The sequence below is a fragment of the Notolabrus celidotus genome, chromosome 9 (assembly GCF_009762535.1).
Source record: "Notolabrus celidotus isolate fNotCel1 chromosome 9, fNotCel1.pri, whole genome shotgun sequence".
Lineage (NCBI taxonomy): Eukaryota > Metazoa > Chordata > Actinopteri > Labriformes > Labridae > Notolabrus > Notolabrus celidotus.
Window position 1 is genome coordinate 34,325,482 of NC_048280.1, and position 22,035 is coordinate 34,347,516.

Here is a 22,035-nt window from a genome sequence, read left to right on the forward strand (position 1 = left end):
TCTGCAAAACATTTAATTAAAGACAGAATGATCTCTGTAAATGTTGTACATCAACCTGTCCTTCCACCCACCGTTATGGGGAATGTAAGATCTATCTAGGATAAGGTGGACGAGCTAACCCAGCACCAGAGGAAATAATGGCAGAGTAGCATCATGCTAACAGAGCTAACACCGGACACGAACGCCACATTGGAAGGATTTCCCCTGCTGTGGGCGGACAGGATACAGGAGAGCAAGACTGAACTAACTGGTGAAGAAGGCCAGCTCAGTCCTGGACCCTGTGGAGGTGGTGGCTGACAGGAGGATTATGGCCAATCTGTCGTCTCTGATGAACATTTCTTTTCTATATATATTCTTGTAGGAATTCTTGTACTGTACACCTTCTTGTTTGCTGCTGTAACTCCATGAATTTCCCCGTTGTGGGACGAATAAAGGAGTATCTTATCTTATCTTCTACACTTTGAAAATGTGAAGAGTGATACACAAAGGAAGGTTACACAAAATCAGAACATCACCTCAGCCTCGGCTTTACTGCTTCAACACTTCAAGAACACAATCTGGAGTTTATCTGATTATAAAACAATTGTTTTGTGTGCAACATAAAAACTAAGATTATAACTTTATTTTCTTACTAACATTGTTTCTTAATTGTTTTTTTTACCAGTTCTTTTTTAGATGTTTTAGGGTGCTGAGTGGTGAGCTGAGATCTTAAATGTTAAATATAGAAGTACACATTGAGTCAGGAATAGTTTAATGTTTACAGAAAGGGTAGAGAGACTTCTTGGTCCTAAAATAATGGATGTTTTAAATCTAATAAATTACATTTTAACAAATGTGTTTTTAATTCCCCGTGTCTGAGATTAAATAAGGAGAAATAAATGAAGTAATGTGACCCTGAGGAGAGCCTGATGTGTATTTCACATGGAGCTTCAATCCTGAGTGAGTTGAATTTATAAAGATGATTATTTCACTTCTCTTCATCTTCAAATAGACGTCTGCATACTCAGTTCAACGAATTCAAACATAAGGAACCCTTATTTTTACAGTTTAGGCGTCTATTTATTTTAATATTCTTGAATCTGAGGTTACACTCTCAGTTATTTAAAGGTGCAGTACAAATGTGAATATTTAGCGATATATAGTGGATGGGCATTTCTTTTTTTTTTTTTTTAATTGTATTTTTATTTGGAAAGGGTAACAACACAAAATGTACAACACTTAGATACTTGTAATTATCCTTTTCCAGTCTTTTATATGCGTATGCATAGAAAGAAGTAGTATGACGTTTAAACATACATATACATTAAACTTCACCTCTTCAGTCAGTAATAACCACTCATTTTCCTGCCTACATCTATTACACAAACCATTGTATATATAACTATTTACATAAGAACTGGGGAGCTTACATTACTGTTTTATTCTCTAAAGGAGGGGGAGGGTTAATACCGTGTTAGGGGAGTCATACAAAATCTGCTCGCACTGGGGTTATAAATTGAATCCACTTATTCCAAATTTGATAAAACCTGTCCTTTTGGATCCTCAGAGAGTAAGTCAACTTCTCCATTTTAAATATTTCCAAAATGATTCCAAACCAGTCATCCACTGTGGGTGCTGCTGGTTTAAGCCAGTGGATGGGCATTTCAAGCCAAAATACTATTCCATAATAATTTGTTTCTATTCGACGACTATTTGAATGATCACCAATAATCGCCAATCCCTAGCGGACAGCTCTGGTACGTGATGTGACGGCGGCTCCTGTGCTGCATGTAAAGTGTGACCCTCCGTTTGTCAACTTTTTAAAATCACAAAATCTATCAACACAAATTATTTTAGGACAAAACAATCACTCTCTTAGTCCTCTAAGCGCTGCGTTCAGAAAAGCTTCCAACTACGTACAAAAATGTGTTTGTGGCTGGTTTGTCCTTTCTGTGCCCCGTTAGAAACATGGCGCTGCAAGAAGGCGGCCTCTGAACCAGGAAGACTGTTCTTAAGTTATACAAGAGGCTCGTTCTAAGTCTGCTAAAATAAAAAGTTTTGTATATTCATGAGATTAAACATTAATCATATTCCATTTTTAACGAGTCTGTTCTGATAAATGTCGCTAAAATATGCACAAGTGTACCTTTAAGTTCCCCATTACATGTTAGTTCCTTTGTGTGTGTGTGTGTGTGTGTGTGCGTGTGTGTGTGTGTGTGTCTTGTCACCACGCTGCTGATGACACAGATCTCCAGATAGCGCATGGAGTCAAGTTAAGAAGGGGACCTGATGGATCACATCTGCCTGCGTGTCCCCCTCCTCCTCCTCTACTGTACTCCTCCTGGCTCATCATTCAAGCCTCACAGCAGGGGGAGGTTGCATCCTGTCCCTGCCCCACCCACTGCCAGCCGTCCCCTGAGGGACAGAGTTGACCCCCTCCCTCCATGCTGACTCACACACACCCACACACCGAGAGCAGAGGCTGACAAAGCACTTTCTTTCAGCTTATCTGCCTCACCGTGCCAGCCTGCAAACCCCCGAGGCCCAAACACAGATCCACAAATACTTAACCCCCCCACCCTCACCTCACCCTCCTGTCTTCAGTCTGCTCCCTCTTTCTCCTCTACTGAGTTCAATTACATTAAAACAAGCGCAGAGCAGAATGTGTGTGTGTGTGTGTGTGTGTGTGTGTGTGTGTGTGTGTGTGTGTAGGGGAGGGGGTAAGCTAAATTCCTGGTCAATTCAAAGATCAATGGAAATTGAGTTTGTTCTTCAAATGTGGTTAAATGTGGAGGAGCAGGAGCTGAAGGAGCCTCGTGCTGCTTTGTCTTCTGAGGTGAAAGAGAAGCTGTTACATCAACACCTCACACCGCTGAAACACGAGGTGAGGTGACCTGCTGGACTTTAAACATCTGTAACATCCGTCTATCCTCTGAAGCTCACACTGAATTACATTTCCTTCTGATCAACGAGGAATCTAACAGAGATATGTTTTTCTTCTCTGTGTGAAAGAACCACCTCTGTGTCTTCAGGATGCTGAACGCTGCCGGCCTTTAGGATTTGGTTTGACAATGAAAAGAAGTCTGCCACAGTTTCACAGAGCACATGCTGGCATCGGGAAACCTCTTTGCTCTTTTCAAACCAGCAGGGGAAAATAGAAATGTATCCATTTACAGGCATGTAAGAAAGAGACGTCAACATCATCACAAAGAAGAGTTCAAACTGGAGAGTGTTTGTCTCTTTACATGTGAATAATGAGTAATGGGTTTCAACAACGGATGAAAGTCTGTTCAGGTTCAGGGTGTTTAAAATTTCTGACTCTATTTGAATTACCTTAATTAAAGATATTAAAGCTCTACGATTCATTCCTCTTGATCCTTTGAGGGATGACATTCGAGTGACACTGCAAGTCTTACAAAAAGCTTGATTGTTTGATTGAGTTCATGCGGTTTGTTACTGTGAATGTCACACTAAAGTATTTCTAATTTCATTGTATGTCATAAAAGAACATAGGCTTTCTTTGTATCCATTGTGCCAAGTGAAATGATGCTTTCTGAATTCATTAAATTGCTGGATTTCCCTCTCTCTTAAGATCAAATAAAAAATGCAGACTGCTTTATTTAAGCCTTATTATCAATATAATTTAATTATGATTAATTATGTATTTATTTAGGTGTATTTCAGGGATTATATGCCTTTAGGTCATTGACATGACGTGCATATTTTTGTGTCCGAATCCATTATTTTCTTTTGAAATAATGAGTTCTTATTAAGACATACATCAATTGATTCTATAAAACCTGCTTATTTTGAATACAATTTCAGTACATTCAAATATTGAGATTTATTTTATTTTGAAGTATCTCAAACCCTGAAAATGTCAGGTGGCGCAACCGTCCCAGCAAGTGAACTGACTTAAAACACACAAAAAAAAATGTATTTTAATAATAATAATAAATACAAATTAAAACACCATGGCATGATTTTACATGTAAGAGCTTTGAACTAAACATCATTTCATAAATATCAATAGTTTAAAGGCACCTAAGATTATTTAAAAACTTTTGTCCAGCAATTAGCGTGTTCTCAAATGTCAGGGTGGCACCACCGTACTCATGGAGCTTTTATTTTGAAAGTAAGGAGTTATAATGGACTTCAACATATGAAATCATTCAGAGGACCTTACTAATTGTCATGGCTGAGTTAAAGGGTTTGTAGATGTCTCTTAAATAATAATAGAAAAGCTTTTATCAACTTATAGGTGGACGGTAACACTTTCCATGTCAGGTGGTACAACCAACCTAAAACTGTAAAATGATATTTTATACCTGGCCAATAGAATGCAAAAATCCTAATATATTGTAAATAAAAAATATACTCACTAAATACAAATGTGTAAAGCACTTTAACCACTCTAAGGGATACTTACTAAAACGTTCAGTTAGAATAAATGATAGGTAAGTACATATATTTTGACAAATATCTAGTTGCACCACCTGACATTTTTTTGGTGTTCAAGTTAAGAAAAGGCAAAAAACAAAAATTTTAAATACTTAAGAAAGCCGTTTAGCATACAAGCCTTGTCAGAACACATTATTCCAGACACAAAAATATGCATTCTGGAAATACTTAAAAAAAAACAACTTTATTTCTGGTTTATTTGTCAACGACTCCTTTACACATACAGGACAGCGAATAGAGTACTGGGAGAGTACATGTGCAAGGGGCCACAGGTTGGAATCGACCCAGGCCGCTCCCTCGATGACTACAGCCTCTCTACATTTAACAGTTAAGGCCTTACTAATTTAGTTATTTATAAATATTTGTGTACAGTTTGTCTTGAGAGGGCACATCAGTGCTGGAACTATCTGGAAAATTATACCAATCAAATGAATTACCAATAATTCCTCAATTAATTTGAATCTGTGTTTTATCTTTTGTTTGGCAGTTTTGGGAGCATAGAAGTAAAAAAATAATTGCAGAATTATTTTACCAATTTGTTTACCAAAATGTTTTCAAACACATTTAACCTCCTTTGTTTTTTTATGTTTTTTATGTTCACGATCCGAACGCATTCACTTAATAAATAATAATTAAAACACTCATAATTAGCCATTCAATATTTTTTTTAAAAGTTAAAATATACAATGAGCTGATTTTAGGTGGTGATTAATTGTGTTGGAAATAAAATGTTAATTTAAAAAAGGAAAATAGAGGAAAATATTCTAATGGTGATATGATGATGAAAAATGAATAATAGAAAAGAAAGGAAGTAAATCATCTTAGGTAAACATCCAGAGAAAAATAAATGATGTAATGTGATATTTTTGGAATTACATTAAATTAAATTAAAGTGTGACAGTCAGTTCTGCGGTTATCTTTAATTCAGTAATAAAAAATAATCCTTGAAGCATTTTAGACAAATTATTTATCTTAATTATCATGTCTGTTGTTTTATTACGTTCATAATGTTCACAGTGTCCTTCTCTCTGACAGTATCAAGTCATCAGATCCACTTGAAGTGTTTCAGGCCTTCTGAAATCCTTATAATAGTTCTCATTGAGCCAAATATGACTCTGCGATCTGGAGACACACGTGAATAAACGCAGGAGAAAACACAGTCCGTGAAACTGTCCATGGAAGTCATGCTGAGTGTGCTCGGAGCAGAGCAGAGTTAGAGGAATTTTAATCTTGGAAATGTCAATAAATCTTCAGTCACCCGCGCGGGGGCATGAGATGAGCCTGGCGCCTGGGACGGACGCTGCTGCTGCTGCTGCTGCTGCTTCAGCAGCAAGGCATTGTGGGGCTGACTTTAAGCCTGGAGCAGGTCGATATGAAACATGCGAGGAAATTACACATGGAGAGAAAACTGTGTGTGCACGGAGCTCTCCCCACAATGTAGTAAATTATTGGCAATCGAAAATGTAGTTTAATTCAGAAAAAATTAAGGTCCACATAACTTTCATCCACTCCTCTCTCTTCTATCTCTCCACCTTTCCACACCTTCATTTGCATCTTTTCCATCCTGCGCGGCGCAGCCAGCGAGGCCGGATTTTTTAAGGACTAAAAAAAACTGTTAATGGCTTCAGGGCGTTCTCCAAGTTCAAAAGTTCACCCTTTACGATCTCCCGAGCCTGACTGACCACCACCAAATAAAAACATTCCGACCTCTGTTCCCAGCAAACACAGCCTCTGCTACACACAGCTCCAACAGCAGGCAACAACACACAACAAATAAAGACATTCATTCATTCCTTTCAATCAGGCAATACAAGAAAAACACCAACTTCATCCCCAGGCAGGGAGCGCTCCCAGAAACTACTGCACAACATTTCACCTCACCTTTCAGCACAGGCTGTGTTAGACGTTTGAAAGTTATTTTACAGGTGTTAAAATAAAAATGGACAGATCTCTCCTCTTTCCTCTTTCCTCTCTCCTACCTCCTCTCTCCTCTGTCCTCATGCATTAACAGGTGTGTGGTTTGAACAATTGGTGTTTGGAGGCAGTGCCAGAGAGGTATCATGCAGCATGATGTTCAGATGAGCCTGATTAAAAATATTGCAGCCACGCTGTCATGTCTGCAGGTGAGGAAAGGTGCGCACAGGACACGTGTGCGCGTGGTGAGCATGCAGAAGCACGCTCCGGGGCGCGTTTTACTCACCGTTGACGGACTTGGCGTTGTTTCTCTCCGGGTAGTCGAACCCATTCGTCCTCTTCTCTATCTCCATCCTCCAGCATGGGCAGATCCCGAGTCAGCCCAACGAAGCCTCTCAGCGGATCCCTGCTCGCTGCTGATGATGATGATGATGAGGATGATGATGTAGGTGGAGATGGAGGTGCTGGTGGTGATGCTGGTGCTGGTGGTGAAGGTGCAGTCAGAAGTGAATCGCTGCTTTGTCCCTGTCGTCAGCCCTGCTGGCTCATTGCTCGGACCGCCGTCCCATGATGTAGCCTCCTGTTCTCAGTCAGCGGGGAATAACTGGGTCCACACCCCCAGGGGTGGTGCGTTCACGGACTCTGAGGAGGCTGGAGTACAGGGGCTTCTCTTGACCGCACGTAGAAAGCAGACACAGGATTGTTTGTGTTTTAGGTTTTAACGAAAGGCTCCTATATAAAGGATGAAATAAAACAATCCTGCTTTTTTAATAAATACAAGCATATTAAATCAACAAAATGTATTAGACCTTCAACATCCATTAAAACTTTATCATTCAGAATAGTCGGAATAAAAAACAACAACCTTTTTAAAACGAACAAAAATACAACCACAATTAGTGCTTATCATGTTAGGGTTTTTTTTTTAATACGTGATAATGTTTTTTATTGTTATATTAGAAATAGAGGCCATACTCTTTAAGTAAAGATAGAAACATGTAGTGCAGGAAGCAAAGCAAAGAAGAACTTGTTGCTTAAATATCCCTGAGAGTAATAGAGATCAATTATTAAAACAATCTGCCAATTAGTTTGCATCTATCGCCATAGTGTCCGGTTAATCCCACATCACTTGAAGGCACCACAAACACACACACACACACAGATTACGCAACACATGGATTTCGTTGTGGTTGCATTTTGGGATATGGAGTCATATTCTGGGTGTGACCGGTGGTGTTTGGATTATGAAAAGACGCGCACGTGGCATGTAAAGGCTTCATCTGATATGTGTTTGTTTTGTTTTTTTACCTTTTGGTGTTAATGCTGATTTATGACGCAAACATTCAACACGCACAAGTTTTGTTCTCACTTGAGGAGTCGTGCGAGTGATTTGAGACTGTGTAGCGCCCACTGGTGGTCATAATATCACGCGAGAGGAAAAACGTCAGCTCTGATGTCCTGAAGCTGTCTTGTTATAAAAATATAAGTTTCCTATCTCTGAATATTTACAGCAGCCAGGATTTGACAAATACCGAGGTCAAAATTTGGCACAAATGGCACACAATTTTGAATAGAGATGGCACAGCATGCACTATCTACCCATTTATTGCTGTATCATAACAGCCTCTGACCAAACTTCCTTTGGGAGTAACTGTGGCTTTGATTAACCCACTTGTTGTTCAGAAGGCTGTACTTCTCATCATTTAGCTTTTTATTTTTGTACCTGGCAGGATCCAATTCATGTAGACAGACTCTCCCCTCTTCTGTCATCTCTCTTCCATCTTTGTCTCCCTCAGTGCTGCTCTCCCTCTCTTGTCCTTGTGAGTCTGCTTCACTCTTTCCCTCAGCCTCCTTTTCTGTGTCTCTCCCTTTCTCTCTGCTGCCTCCACGCTGTCCTCTTTCCATTCCTTCATCCACCGTCTGTCCCTGTCCGTCCTCACTTGTGTCTCCTGCTAAATTATAAGGATCATGAAGTTAAATAAAATACACCTCCTTCATATCAACATTGAGACACATTTAAATCATTCAAATACTAAATAGTGACAGCATAAGAGTAAAAGTAAAATGTAGGTTTTCCATAATCCTATCACTCTTACAGTTGGTATGTTGTTAAATTTAGGCTATATAAGTTCCATTATGATTGCCACAGAAAACCTCTATGGTCATTACATTGTTTGAACTGGATGAGGACAGTATTGTTTGTTTAACATCAGTGTGTGTGTACAGTATATGGTACAAGGATAATCCTGTCCTGGGTGGGGGAACTGTGGGCAGCACTTGACTTCTCACTCACCACTTTTCTTATATTTTATATCCCCCTATCATCCTCTTCCTGTCCCGTTAAGAATAACGTTAAATGTAACCGGGAACTTGTATTGCATTACCTTGGCTGTTGAAGCGGTCTGTACATCAGATATCTAGCAGATTTTTGAGGCAGCCCACCCACAAACCACTGCGATGACCAAAGATCATAGAGTTACGACAGGATGATCTACCGCACTGTGACATATCATGCAAAATCGACTTTTTAATGGTTCTCTACCTGAAATATGTTTCCCTGGCATGTCTACAAACCCCCCGAGAATGAAAAAAATCCATTCTGCCCCTGTTCTGATTTCTCCACCTTTCTGTAAATGTGTGTGAAACGAGCCGATTCAGACTTCAGTGTTTTTGTCACGTCACAACAATATCCGGTCTGTCACGGAGTCAGAGCTCGGAGCTTGTTCAGCCCATAGACTGTATAAAATAATACTGAACCCCTCCTCTGTTTTTCATTACCTGCACAAATGTGTGCTAACAAGGAGCTTAGGAGGGAGGCATGCTAGTTGTAGGCTGTCTTAATAAACACAAAGGTCGGTTTTACTCCCCACGTCTGAAGATTTGAAGATCTAGTGGATGATTTTTATTTTTCATGGAAAAGTGCTAGCGCTAGTTAGCATAGCCCCATAGCTACATGTCGTAGCTGTAGCTGTGTACTAAGACACACGTCTACATACTGACAAATAAAACAACAAGTAACACAGAATCCGTGACCAATCCTTCAGAAAGGTCCTGCTGCCTTTCTGGCAGAGGTCGGTTTTACTCTCCACGTCTGCAGATTTGAAGATCTAGTGGATGATTTTTATTTCTCATGGATAAGTGCTAGCGCTAGTTAGCATAGCCACATAGCTACATGTCGTAGCTGTAGCTGTGTACCAAGACACACGTCGACATACTGACAAATGAAACAACAAGAAACACTAAATCTGTGACCAATGGTTCAGAGAGGTCCTGCTGCAGGCGCCTCTCCGTCAGGATCAGATGCTGGATCAGATTCAGAGGGTTGAAGTAATGCGGGTCTGTGAGCAGCCGTGTATATTCAGCCAACATGTAAACATTAGATCAACGTGCTGGAGAGCCGAGGCCACACCCACTTCCCGAGGGGGCGTGGTCAGAGAGAAAACTGAGTGTTCTGAGGACTGAAGAAGAGGACTTTTCAGGCATGCCAAAATCTGATTTCAAAGTGTTTTTTTGAGCATAAACTTTAAATACATGTTTTGGGGACCTCTTAGATCAATATATATTGATGAAAAATCGTGATATGTCACCTTTAAAGACGCAAATGATGTCCTACACAAAGTATATTTGCAGTCAGTTATATCACCTTCTGTTTGTCACTTGAAAAAAATACTGAGGATATGACCTTGGTGTCCTCAATGGTTGTTACTGTCCTGTATACAGTGATGTGAAAAAGTATTTGCCCCCTTCCTGATTTCTCATATTTTTGCACATTTTTCTCACTTAAATGTTTCAGATCTTCAAACAGATTTTAACATTAGACAAAGATAACCAGAGTAAAAATTAAATGCAGCTTTTAAATGAAGATTTGATTTTTTAAGGGAAAAAAGTTATCCAAACCCATCTGACCCTGTGTGAAATGCTGGGTTGTTGCCGTCTTTAGCAGAGTAGAGAAACTGTCTTTCATAACAATATGGCTCATCATAAATAGAATCCATATCTCCTACTTTGGATCAAAGAGACTTGAATGTGATTTGTACACAATGCACGCTGCATAACATTTTCTGGGGTACCGTACCTTTGCTTGCTGCTCAGAATAGCCTTTAAGAAAAAATACCTACACGAGTAAGCATTTATTGTAGACCTGCTCAATAGGAAACTTAGCAGTAAGCCCCTCACAGGACCAGACAACCATGGTAACTCCCCAGAGTCCATGTGCTCCCAGAGGCTCCTGACGCACCTGTCTCGTTGTGTGTCAGCTGGTGCTCATGTTATTGAAAACATGTTTGTTTGAAGCCAAACAGCAGTTTACACAATATGTATCAGTTTGAGGTGAGTTGGGCTTCAATGACCTGGAGACTGAGAGTGTCAGAATCTAAACCTAATCCCTAATTGTTCAGACTGGGATCTCATAGGCTACATGTTGATTATTAGTTATAATAATTAGTATTAGCCTCATTTCTGATATGTCTTACAGGTACTTTATTCTGACACATGTCATTCAATTCAGGACTTGTGATTTTAGTCCAAATGTTATTATTATCCCCCTTTTTAAATGTCCTTTTAAGGAATATTGAGTTTTATGCGCATTTTAACTGCGCCTTTTTTGTCCTCTAGATGCAATAAATGACATAAATTCTAATGTTTTTAAATAAATGCAAAACTTCGCTCTGAAGGTTGCTTCAGTCGCGTTTAGGAGTTTGGTCTTGGTGTTTTCAGGATCTCACAGGCACTCGATATGTTCGATATGTTAGCAAGATTAAGTTCATGCACAAAAAAAAATGTATTTAAGAGAAAAGTATGAAAGCCCGTTTCCACCAGTTAGAAAAAAAATAATACTAAGTCATACTAATGAGATACTAAGTCATAATTATGAGATACTAAGTCATAATTATGAGATACTAAGTCATAATTATGAGATACTAAGTCATAATTAGTATCAAAATATATATATATATATATATATTACTTTTTTTTTTTTACTTTTCCTTAAAAAAAATCTTTTTTTTTACCCCCCCCCCCCCCCCCCCAAAATTTTTTTCCTTAACTAAAATGTTTCTTTTTTTTTCTTTTTGTTTTTACTTTTCCTAAAAAAATATTTATTTATTTATCTATTTATTTACTTTTCCCTAAAAAAACTTTTTTCTTTTTTAACTGGCGGAAACGGGCTTCCATAGTATCTTGTATCTTGGTCGTCATGTTGTTTTTATTGTTATTAATTTGGCACCCAATTGAAACTTACGTCTATCTTTAACCGTGTGTGTTCTGTGTTTGCGTAATTTCTCTCACAACCTGTTGAAGAGGAGATTCAAAGTAAGACTACTAACCTTCCAGCAGATGGCGCCAGACGCCTGTCAAACTGTGCGTGTTTCCTCAGCAGGAACCCTTCCAATCTCAAACTTGCAATTCGACACTCTCGCCAATGTGGGACGCCATGTGCACCAAAAATCTGGAGTGTGAGAAGAGAATAAAGACGAAGAAAGAACATTATAAAGTATACTGTCACTTTATAAAGCCTACAGAAACCAGAAATGTGTGTGTTGTAGAGACGGAGAATAACAGCACTCATGATATGAAGAAGGGGGGAGTTAGTGAAACCTCTTAATGTGAAACAAGTGTGATCAGAAAGCTGCAGGACATATGGAAAAGCTGAGGAGTTCTCTCTTTTCTTATAATGATGTGAGACTTCACATCTTCGAGCATGAATGTGTCCGGTCAAATAAGAATCTAAACACTTTAATATATAAGATGTAGTTAATAACAGTACTTTTTTGTTGGTAAAAGAGTGTTAAATGCTTCAAATTGTGCAAACCTCTTTAAATTAACAGGTAGTTGGCATGCACATGCGCTGTAAAGTATTTTATTTGCTCAGGAATTTGGAATACTGTCAGCCTAGGTTATTTTCTGTATGAATTGCAAAGTCATTATTATTATTATTATTATTATTATTATTATTAATAATAAGTATTTTCAGTTCACACAGGCGGGCAGCGTGTCGTGGTTAAACCCCTCCCATCAGTGGAGGACAGCAGATGATAGAAGATGCGCGCTGTGCGTCGGGCTGAACACTGAGCGCGCGGTGCAGAAAGGGCGCACACGACAGCAGCGCATTCCCATCCATCCACACACTGACAGACGAACCTTTGCGTTATCCTCCTCCCTGTATTGAAGAGAATGGAGCTAAAACAGACGTCGGACTAATTGCACCTGATGGACTGAATGCAGTGACTGTGAATCTTTTGGATTTCTTTGATTGAACTTTACGCGCAGACACTCAGGAGAGAAAAATGTGGAGATACACGAACTTGTTCGCTTTTCTGCTGGTTTTGTGTCAGGATGTGTCTTCACAGAGCAAGGTAAGGAAAACAAATCATCACTTTACTGTATAGGAATTAGTTTCAATGTGATATTATCACTCATTATTGATAAATATGCAGCTGATCCTGTAAACCTCCACTCCAATTCTGCCTTACCTGCTGCACTTTCTGTGTCATGGTGCCTCTGCCTCAGACAAATTAGTGACCTGACCAACACCCAACATTTTCCCCTGCCAGACCTGGACATTTACTGTCTATCACAGGCAGATGGTTCAGGTTAGGTGTCATTTTTTATGCTTTGAGGTAATCTTCCCAATGAGGGCTTTTGTGTGACACCAGCAACACTAGGTTCATGTAATGATAGCTCCTGTGAGTGCAGGCCTGATGCCAGCAGAGTGTGGGAGAGATGGCACTTGCAGTAATATCTAGCTGCTCTTGTTTGCACAGCTGCTGGACTCCAGTAACCCCTCACTCTCCCTCAGCCTAATCCTGCTCTACAATCACTCGCACACACACACACACACACACACACAGGCAGGCACACACACACTAGAGGACAAAACACATGTACAGTATACATTATGTATGAAGAAAAGAGGCACTGTCATCATACATGTAAGGCCAAGTACGGTGCGACTGTCAAGGATCTGCTCTGGAGACAATCAGAGGTGAAATGAGCATCTATGTGCAGAGTAAGCGCCTCGCAGCTGACCTGTGATGCAGAGTGTGCTCATAGCAGTGTTTGTGGTATCACAGTTATTGAATAAGCACTTCAGTAGCAGCAACATGTTTGCAGTGGTATTTGTGGTGTGAGGACACAGCCTGGGTATTCCAGTGAAGAGAAATCTTAATGCTTCAGCGTTCAAAGACATTTTTGGCGACAGTGTCCTGCAAAAGGGTTTGTGTATGTTCCTTTGCTGTTTCAACATGACCACAGTGCACAAAGCAATGTTTTACCTTGGATTAAAATAACTTGACTGGCTCCAAAACCTTTGAGCAAACTGAGAACCAGACCATATCACAAACATCAGTGTTTGACCTCATTAATGCTCGTCTGAGTGGGAGTGAAACCCTGCAGCCAGAAATCCAACATCTGGTGAGAAGTCTGAGACGACTGGATGTCTGGTTAGTTTAGCTACCTTTTTTCTTTCTTGTCACTTTTGATATTTATCCCTCTACAAGTTTAGGAAGTATACAGGAAATAACGAGGGCCTGAGGAAACCAGACGGGTGATTAAGAGTATGATTGAATTAAAAGCACAACATTGGAGCACCTCAGCAGCTCACCTGGTAAGGTTTGTGCTTCATGTAAGGCTGAGTCTGTCCTGCAGTGGGGCCTGGTTTGATTCCAACCCTGGCCCGGTTCCAACCTCGGCTCTTTGATGCATTTAATTCCCTCTTTCTTCTCTGCATTTCCTGCTTATCCTCAGCTCACCTATCTCACAAAGGGGAACTCATCTTCAGAGATAGATGCACTTCAGTTTTATTTTACTCACTTTTAATCTCTCCTCTTTTTAAGAACAGAATTATATCCAGTAAGACCTCTACTGAGGGAGTGCTCTGTTAAAGGTCTGTGTTTCTCTGACACTCTGTGGCAGAGACAGGACATCAGGAGTAAAGCTATATTAGGAATTCTTCAGTTTTTACAGTTCATGAAGTCCCTCCTGGGATCCTTCTTAGATGCAGACATCTCCTCTTCTCCAAAACAAACAGAAACAGAGATTTAAAACCAGTTAAAAGACTGACTAAGAGGTTTTATCATGTTTTCCATTGATGCTGTTTGGAAGAGCTGTAAGCCGAGCTGTTGCTAACATTAGCTTTACTTATGTGTGAGGAATAAAATCCTTCAGTCTTTGAAAATATAAAAAAATAAAACAACCAAGACATAGAAATACATTTGACAGATCCAGAGTGGACAGCAAAATTAAAAGTACTGTTTGGGGCATATTTGCCTTTATCTGATAGGACAGCTGAAGAGAGACAGGAAGTGTGAGGAGAAGAGAGCGCGGAAAGCCATGAAGCAAACGGTCTCGGCCAGGAGTTGAGCCACCAACCACTGCAACAAGGACTACAGCGTCTGTACATGGGGCACATACTTCAACTGCTAGGCCAACAGCGCCCTGAGTACCTGAACTTTATTTGAGTATTATTCGGGGGGACACTCATGACAATTTGAAAAGACAAACATCATACTTTTGAGTCAACCACATTTCTATGAATGTTCTCCTTACTCAACTTTGCTCTGAAGTCAGCTGATGAGTTTTCTTTTCTATCCTAAAATTTAATCCACAAGGCAATAAACTGTGTTTGTGTTCTGCGCAACCTCCCATACTACTTTTAGAGACTTTAGGTACGATGAGCAGGCCAGCATGTTGGGAGCGTAGTGTTCTTGAAATCTCTCTTGGCATTTGAAAAGTGAATTGTCTTCCCCGTAGAACGTTGTAATGTTTACAGCCCTAAGACCAGACATGGTCATCTTAATTTCTGAAATGTCTATTTTTAGGATGCATTCCTCAAAGTGAGCTTATCAGACCAAAATCATTTTTTGAACCAGGCTTTAAACATGTTTATTTTTGCTGTAAAGATTGTCTTATTTGAATGGGTGTGTATGTGGTTTGCGGTGTTTCTGCAGCCAGCCTCTAGAGGAATCTCGAGGAATTGCAGTTTTTAGCACTTCAATATCAGCTTCATTTTTCACCGATGCTTCGATGCTTGGTTTTCACATTTTACTCTGAAACATGGACTTAGTCTGAGTGACATCCATTAATTTGGAAGAGGTGTGAAAAGGTAGCAGACACCATATTGGAAATGCTGACTCAGCTGACTTCTGGCTCATCTAGAAACCAGCAAAAAGATGGAGTTGAGGCCGTAGCCTAGCTGCCTGTCAGTCAAATCAACCACACCCCTTATTATGCATATCTTTTTTTAGCCAAAGTACTATCAGAACAGATGAGTTACAAATATTCAACCGACCTTCGGTTGTCACAGATAAAGAAATTAATTGAAGAGACCAAAGCCTTTTTCTATTACCAGACTGTAAACTGGGTTAGTCATGTAAGAAAAGGCATTTAATATTGGACCTGACCGAGCAGCAACCTCAGGTCTTAAAATATGAAGCCCATGCAGAAGTTTTAAAAACTGCAGTTCATCGAGTGTCCACTAGGGGCTGACTGCAGAAACACAGGAAACCACATACACACCCATTCAAAGAAGACGATCTTTACAGCAGAAATAAATATGTTTATAGCCTGGTTCAAAAAACAGTTTAGGTCTGAATAGCTCATTTCTCTATCGGCAAACACTATACGGGGTGAATTTATATATAACTCTGTATTTCTAATGATATTAAACTTACGAGTTTTGCCCAAATAAGGACATGATGGGTGAAGTCACAGATAATACGTCGATTTATTATATAGTCTATGGTCCTGACAGAGTTCCCTTTAGAACCAGCCTCAAGTGGACACTTATGGAACTGCAGTTTTACACTCAGCTTCATTTTTCAGCACCCCCAAGTTACCGCTCTAGCTCTCTCTCCTTAAAAGTTGCAATGAAATATCAAACTCACAGGAAGTCAGCAGCTTTTGGAAAGAATCGTACCAAGTGGTCAAACTTTGTAACTACAGGCACCAGGTCCTTCATGTGATACACACAACACGATCCCAGTTCGAACACTACGAAATCCTTTCCTTAACATCAGTATATCCTGAAGTTTTTTTTTGTCTAAATATTAAAACCCTGTTTATTGCGTGCCTCTCCAAAACAACACCATTCCTCATCCTGCAGCAGCCTCACAGCCCAGCAGCCACTGGAGACATCCAGCCATAGTCTCTGTAGCCAGACTGGATGCAGTGGCATTGATGGGAGACAAAGCATGCTTGGAAAGAGGGCATGGAGGGCACCAGAGGGTGGCGTGGGAACCAGCGTGTGCACCTGCTTCATGTTTTGGTTGTAAACAAACCAGAGGACAATCAGTGCAAGGTCAACTGGGGGCTAGAGAGAAGCAGACTGCAGACTGGGATGCTCAGTCGGCCTCGGGGAAACAGCCGAAAGTGGAGAGAGGCGGCTCCATGATAAACATTCACTTACAGGAAGTGTATTGTGCTTCGTATGCATGGATGAATGCCGCAATGAGCATGAAGTAGCATTTCTCCATGCTGTGTTATGCCAACATGACTTCATTTAATTAGGGAGGTTTGATGAGTGTGTAAACATTATGAGACTGCAGACAGTCAGATCTCCCTGTTTGTGGTTGAAACAAAGCTCCATGCTGTTGGGAATGGGAGCGACTAACACCTCATTTAAACCAAAGTAATGACCACCAAAACATGGGTTTGGAGATGAATGGGTTAATGTGTGCTATCTGACCCAGGTGTATGACCTGGCACATGACCAGGGTTTTACACGGTCTGACATCCTTTGGCTTTGATCCAAAATGGTGAACATGGATGTTATATTTAAGGCAAAGTTCCTTCATAGCCTGTAATGATGACTTCAAGAACATGTTGTGGTGCCTTTGTGGGAAAGTGGATAGGAGCTCAGTCTGACCCCACCTTAATCCATCATGAGCATTGCACCTCACAGTATTTAGCTAGGTACAGCGGAGAGGACAAACTTCCTTTAACAGGCAGAAACCTCGAGCAGAACCAGACTCATGTTAGACAGACATCATGCCTCGCCCGAGTTTGGTCTTGAAAGAGGGATGGAGGAGAGTAAGAGAGAGAGGTGATAGTGATGAGACGAGTAGTAGAAGCTGTTGCCGCTGGAGTCCAGCACGTCCGTATCAGCTGGAGTCTGGAGCGTCCGCAGCAGGAGGACGTCTACGGCAGCTCAGAGGAACCTACGAGACAAGGGAGCTCAGGGACTCCAGAAAGTTCTTTCAAAATAAAAGTCAAACGAAATTTGAAAGAAAGCAATAATTCTGGATATTTTCAATCAGAGATTATGAAGAAAATCCTAGTTTCCCCTTAATAGTCTTCAACTATTAGTCTGAATTAAAATGACTCAGTGGAAGCTCAGATTTTGAATTATTACTGTTTTTTAAGTTATTTCTGACACACATAATATGCAAGGAAATATATATTCTTCAGGTTATTGTCCAGTTTTTCAGGTTCGAATTGGTCTTATATGCAACAAATTCAATATATATAATCATAAGTGCATTTACGTTAAACTAAGGAGGAGGCTTCAAAACTGTGGGGGGTGTGAAGTGCAGATATAAGCTTTAAAATATTCGAGGTTTGAGTGAAAGTCTCAAAACAGGAAAGGTATTTTAATACTCGTTACAGAAATGAAGTATCTGTTCTTTGTTGCTTCTCCCTCTTTGAGTAAACTGATCTGAAAATGCAAATTGACTTCTCCTGCTGTGAGTTAACCGAGAAGATTGATGGCACTCTCTTGTTTGTACAGTTAATATGAACCTTCTGCCCACAGCTCAACATTAACAGTAAAAACAAGACAAACAGCTACAACAACAAAAACACAAAGTGTGCAAACAGAGGTCTGTGGTTTCATGGGGGTTATGTGCTGGAGTCCTTTATAAACCTCTCTGTAGCAAGAAATCAGGAGGTTACAACATCTCACCCTTTGAAAATCTACAGCACGTCTTTTTATAATCTGGCTTTTGTTCTGATTAAAGAAGTAAGCTCATGAGCTCAGGAAGAATTCCTCTCTTAAATCTCTTTTAAAGATGAAAATCAAACAATCAATCCATCTTTATTTATAAAGCACCAAATCACAACAACTGTTCTCCTCAGACTCTTTCCAAACAGAGCAGGTCTAGACTTTACTCCTATGTTCTATTATTAACAAAGACCCAACATCAAGACAGGATCAGATCCAGTCCCATCTTACAGACAGGACTCAGTCTGATCTCATCTTAATCCACCATGAGCAGAGCACTTTGCCGCATTTAGCAAGTTACAGTGGCAAGGACAAACTTCCTTTAACAGGCAGAAACCTCCAGCAGGACCAGACTCATGTTAGATACACATCTGCTGAGACCTACCGTGTTGGAGAGAGGGATAGAGGGAGATGAAGAGAGAGTGAGATGATAGAGGTGAGATGGATAGTAGTAGTTGTAGCAGAGGAACCTACGAGACAAGGGAGCTCAAGGTCTATGTTTAGTAACTCTAATGGGACAGGAAGAGTTAAAGTAAGAGACAGGCAGAGAGAGGAGAGAGAGGGAAAGACAGGATCCAAGTGTATCAGTCTAAGCCTATAGCAGCATAACTAAGAGCTGGTCCAAGCCTGATCCAGCTCTAACTATAAGCTTTATCAAAAAGGAACGCAGCAATTTAGAAGAACACTGTAGCTGTTGGCGAGGAGGCTCAAGGCCCACCTCTTTACCTCTCACTAGCTCGACAGAAGTTAGGTTGAGTTCAACATTTCCAATATGGCACCTGCCAACGACTGGCTTCAAAACAGCGCTTCAGAAACAGATGGGTCACGTCACCGAGACTATGTCCTTTATTTAATCAGTCTATGCTTGGGTCCCTATACGAGCAGTTTCTCAACAGGGCCAAACTGTATCACTCTTTTTTAAATAATCACAGTCAAACAACAAGTCCACCCTTTAAGAGTTTATAATCTTTTAATAGAAACATTATTTACTGTCCTTTAAGGAGTTTTGACTACAACCAAGAACGGTCTAGTTAGCCCGTACACCCACACAACCTGTTCCTAAACTTCAGAGATCTTGGTGGATCTTGTTTCCCAAGGCTGGAGCCAGTGTAGTCCATCTGTTTACTGTCTTAACACAAAGCTAAGCTAATAAACTGCTTATTAAAGCTTTATATTTAAATGATGAATATAAGGGTCATAACAAACTTGTGCCAAAAAATAATTTCCCAGGAGGTTGAGCTGTTCCTCTGTGTGTTGGAGTTTCCTAACCTCAACACAGCTCTTACATAACGCCTTTATTTTGACTCTTACTTACATCACATTGTTGCCCTTAGCAGATATGGAAACTTAAACACCCACTACAGTATATGAATCATTCGTTATCACTGTCAAAGCTTGTCCCTCCAGGTTTGTTACTACCTAACAAAGGTTTGTTTAAATACTAACATTCAGCATCTCTCACTGAGCACTGATAGCATCTGCAGCTTTCAAACGTCTCCCATAAACATCTGCGGTAAATAATCATCTGGGGAGAAGGTACTGGCAGCATCCGTCATTCCTCTCATAGCTGAAGTCACCAGACGCACATTTGTAATTAGAAAATCTCTCTTGTGCAAACTAATAGAGTGTTAAAGTATGTGGGTTTAATGAGGAGAGGAGTATTTTTTGTCGATGTGTATAAAGAGCATTTTAACCCTCAGTTGATGGAGATTTATGAAATACATTAATGTAAATGAAATGTCTTTACATGAGTTCCTCTGAGATGAACTCTTGTATTTGTATTTTTTTTATGAGCAAGTACAAACAGTCACTTGATAGTGAAGCTGGCTGTGAAAGCAGAATCATCATCTTCATCACAGATCATCAGATTTGCATGCACTAACACTAAGGGACACAGCTGACCTGAGAACACGAGTGATGACAGACTTTCTAATCTGTTGAGATCTTGCTGTCGCCAACCCAAGCAGCAGATGTTGAAGATGAAGCCATCGCTAAAGTGCAAAAGTGCAGATTCTCAAGTGCAAAGAGCCGACTGGAGCTCCTCCTCTTTGACTGATTGTAGGATGATGGAAGGTTTAAGTCTGAGTCTTGAAGACCCTCATCACCCTCTTCATGCAGAGTTTAGACTTTTGACAACAGGGAGGAACTGATCATTTGTGCCATCAGCTGTTGGGTTCTTAAACAAGCTGTAGAGTTGTTGCTATTGCTGAAAGGATTGTGGGACTGTGTGTCTCATGTCTCACTGCAGAAAAATGAATGATTTGTGTGTTGCAAACCAAATTGCCTCTTGGGGACTTTTCCAATTCCAATTTCCAACATGGCGGCCACCAACATTTGGCTTTAAAACATCTCTTTGGTAACATCCCAGAGATTACAAACATGTCTTCTTCTGTGATTTTATTCAGTATATTCATCAGTCTGTATAATGCCACGATTCATTTTAGACTATACTTCATATTTTAGTTTTAACTGTCTGTATGTCACTGAGTTTAATTATGTTTAAACTGATCCATACAAGTCACCAATAGAGGGATTATAAACTGAACTGAATTAAGTAGATTTGATTGAATTGAATACACTATATACACATGGTCCTATATAGCCATGATTAACCCCTTATTAGCCATACATCATTGCATGTTTAATGCTGTTTCATCGTTGTATTTATGTTTACTTTAGGCATGATAAACATGTACCCAAACTTTGATCAAGTTTAAGCAGTGTTTAACATACATGAGTGAGTCTGTTGGAATCAAGCAGCAACCTCCGGTCTTATAATATATGAAGGTCATGCATAAGTGCTAAAAAACTGCAGTTCCTCAAGCGTCCACTTGAGGCTGGCTGCCGAAACACCAGAAACCACATACACACCCATTCAAAGAAGACCATCTTTACAGCAGAAATAAACATGTTTACAGTCAAAACTGTTCTGGTCTACGTCGCTAATTTCTTTATGAAATAGAGGAATAGTCACTGTTCGGGGGTTGAATTTTTTTCATGGCTTCAGAAGATATTAAGATTACCAGTTTTGCCCATTTAAGGACATGACTGACTTGACTGAGAGGCGGGAACACATAGCTATTGGCGAGGAGGCTAAAACCCCGCCTCTTTACATCACACTAAGTTAGGTTGAGTTCAACATTTCCAATATTGCACATATTCTGATGCAAACGGACACATTTGCATCAGAATATGTGGCTCAAGACATTATTTCAGAGGAGTCCTGCACCCCACACTCTATTACCCAATGGCACAGATAGATACCAATATCCCAGAGTCTTAATTTACAATTCAACAAATCAGACACGATCCCCCGGCAAGCACAGTCAACATATAACCACCATCATGCCTAAGTGCAGCATTGACACTGAATTAAGTAGATTTGATTGAATTGAATACACTATATAGACGTGGTCCTATATAGCCATGATTAACCCCTTATTAGCCATACATCATTGCATGTTTAATGCTGTTTCATCGTTGTATTTATGTCTACTTTAGGCATGATAAACATGTACCCAAACTTTGATCAAGTTTAAGCAGTGTTTAACAAACATGAGCGAGTCTGTTGGAATCAAGCAGCAACCTCCGGTCTTAAAATATGAAGGTCATGCATAAGTGCTAAAAAACTGCAGTTCCTCAAGCGTCCACTTGAGGCTGGCTGCCGAAACACCAGAAACCACATACACACCCATTCAAAGAAGAAGATCTTTACAGCAGAAATAAACATGTTTACAGTCTGGTTC

General features: G+C 40.1%; 2 protein-coding genes across 2 annotated transcripts in view; one reads left to right on the plus strand and one right to left on the minus strand.

Moving 5' to 3' along the window:
* Window positions 1–8,302, minus strand: part of nr6a1a (nuclear receptor subfamily 6, group A, member 1a) — a 171,769-nt gene extending 163,467 nt beyond the window's left edge. The window contains exons 1-2 of the mRNA XM_034691919.1: window positions 8,078–8,302; window positions 6,641–7,086 (exon numbers count right to left, since the gene is read on the minus strand). Coding sequence (XP_034547810.1) covers window positions 6,641–6,707 — 67 coding nt within the window. The 5' untranslated portion in view covers window positions 6,708–7,086; window positions 8,078–8,302. The remainder of the gene's footprint in view (window positions 1–6,640; window positions 7,087–8,077) is intronic.
* A 4,114-nt stretch (window positions 8,303–12,416) lies between these two features.
* LOC117818368 (olfactomedin-like protein 2A) overlaps window positions 12,417–22,035 on the plus strand; it is a 37,408-nt gene continuing 27,789 nt past the window's right edge. The window contains exon 1 of the mRNA XM_034691221.1: window positions 12,417–12,707. Within this exon, the coding sequence (XP_034547112.1) occupies window positions 12,639–12,707 (69 nt within the window). The 5' untranslated portion in view covers window positions 12,417–12,638. The remainder of the gene's footprint in view (window positions 12,708–22,035) is intronic.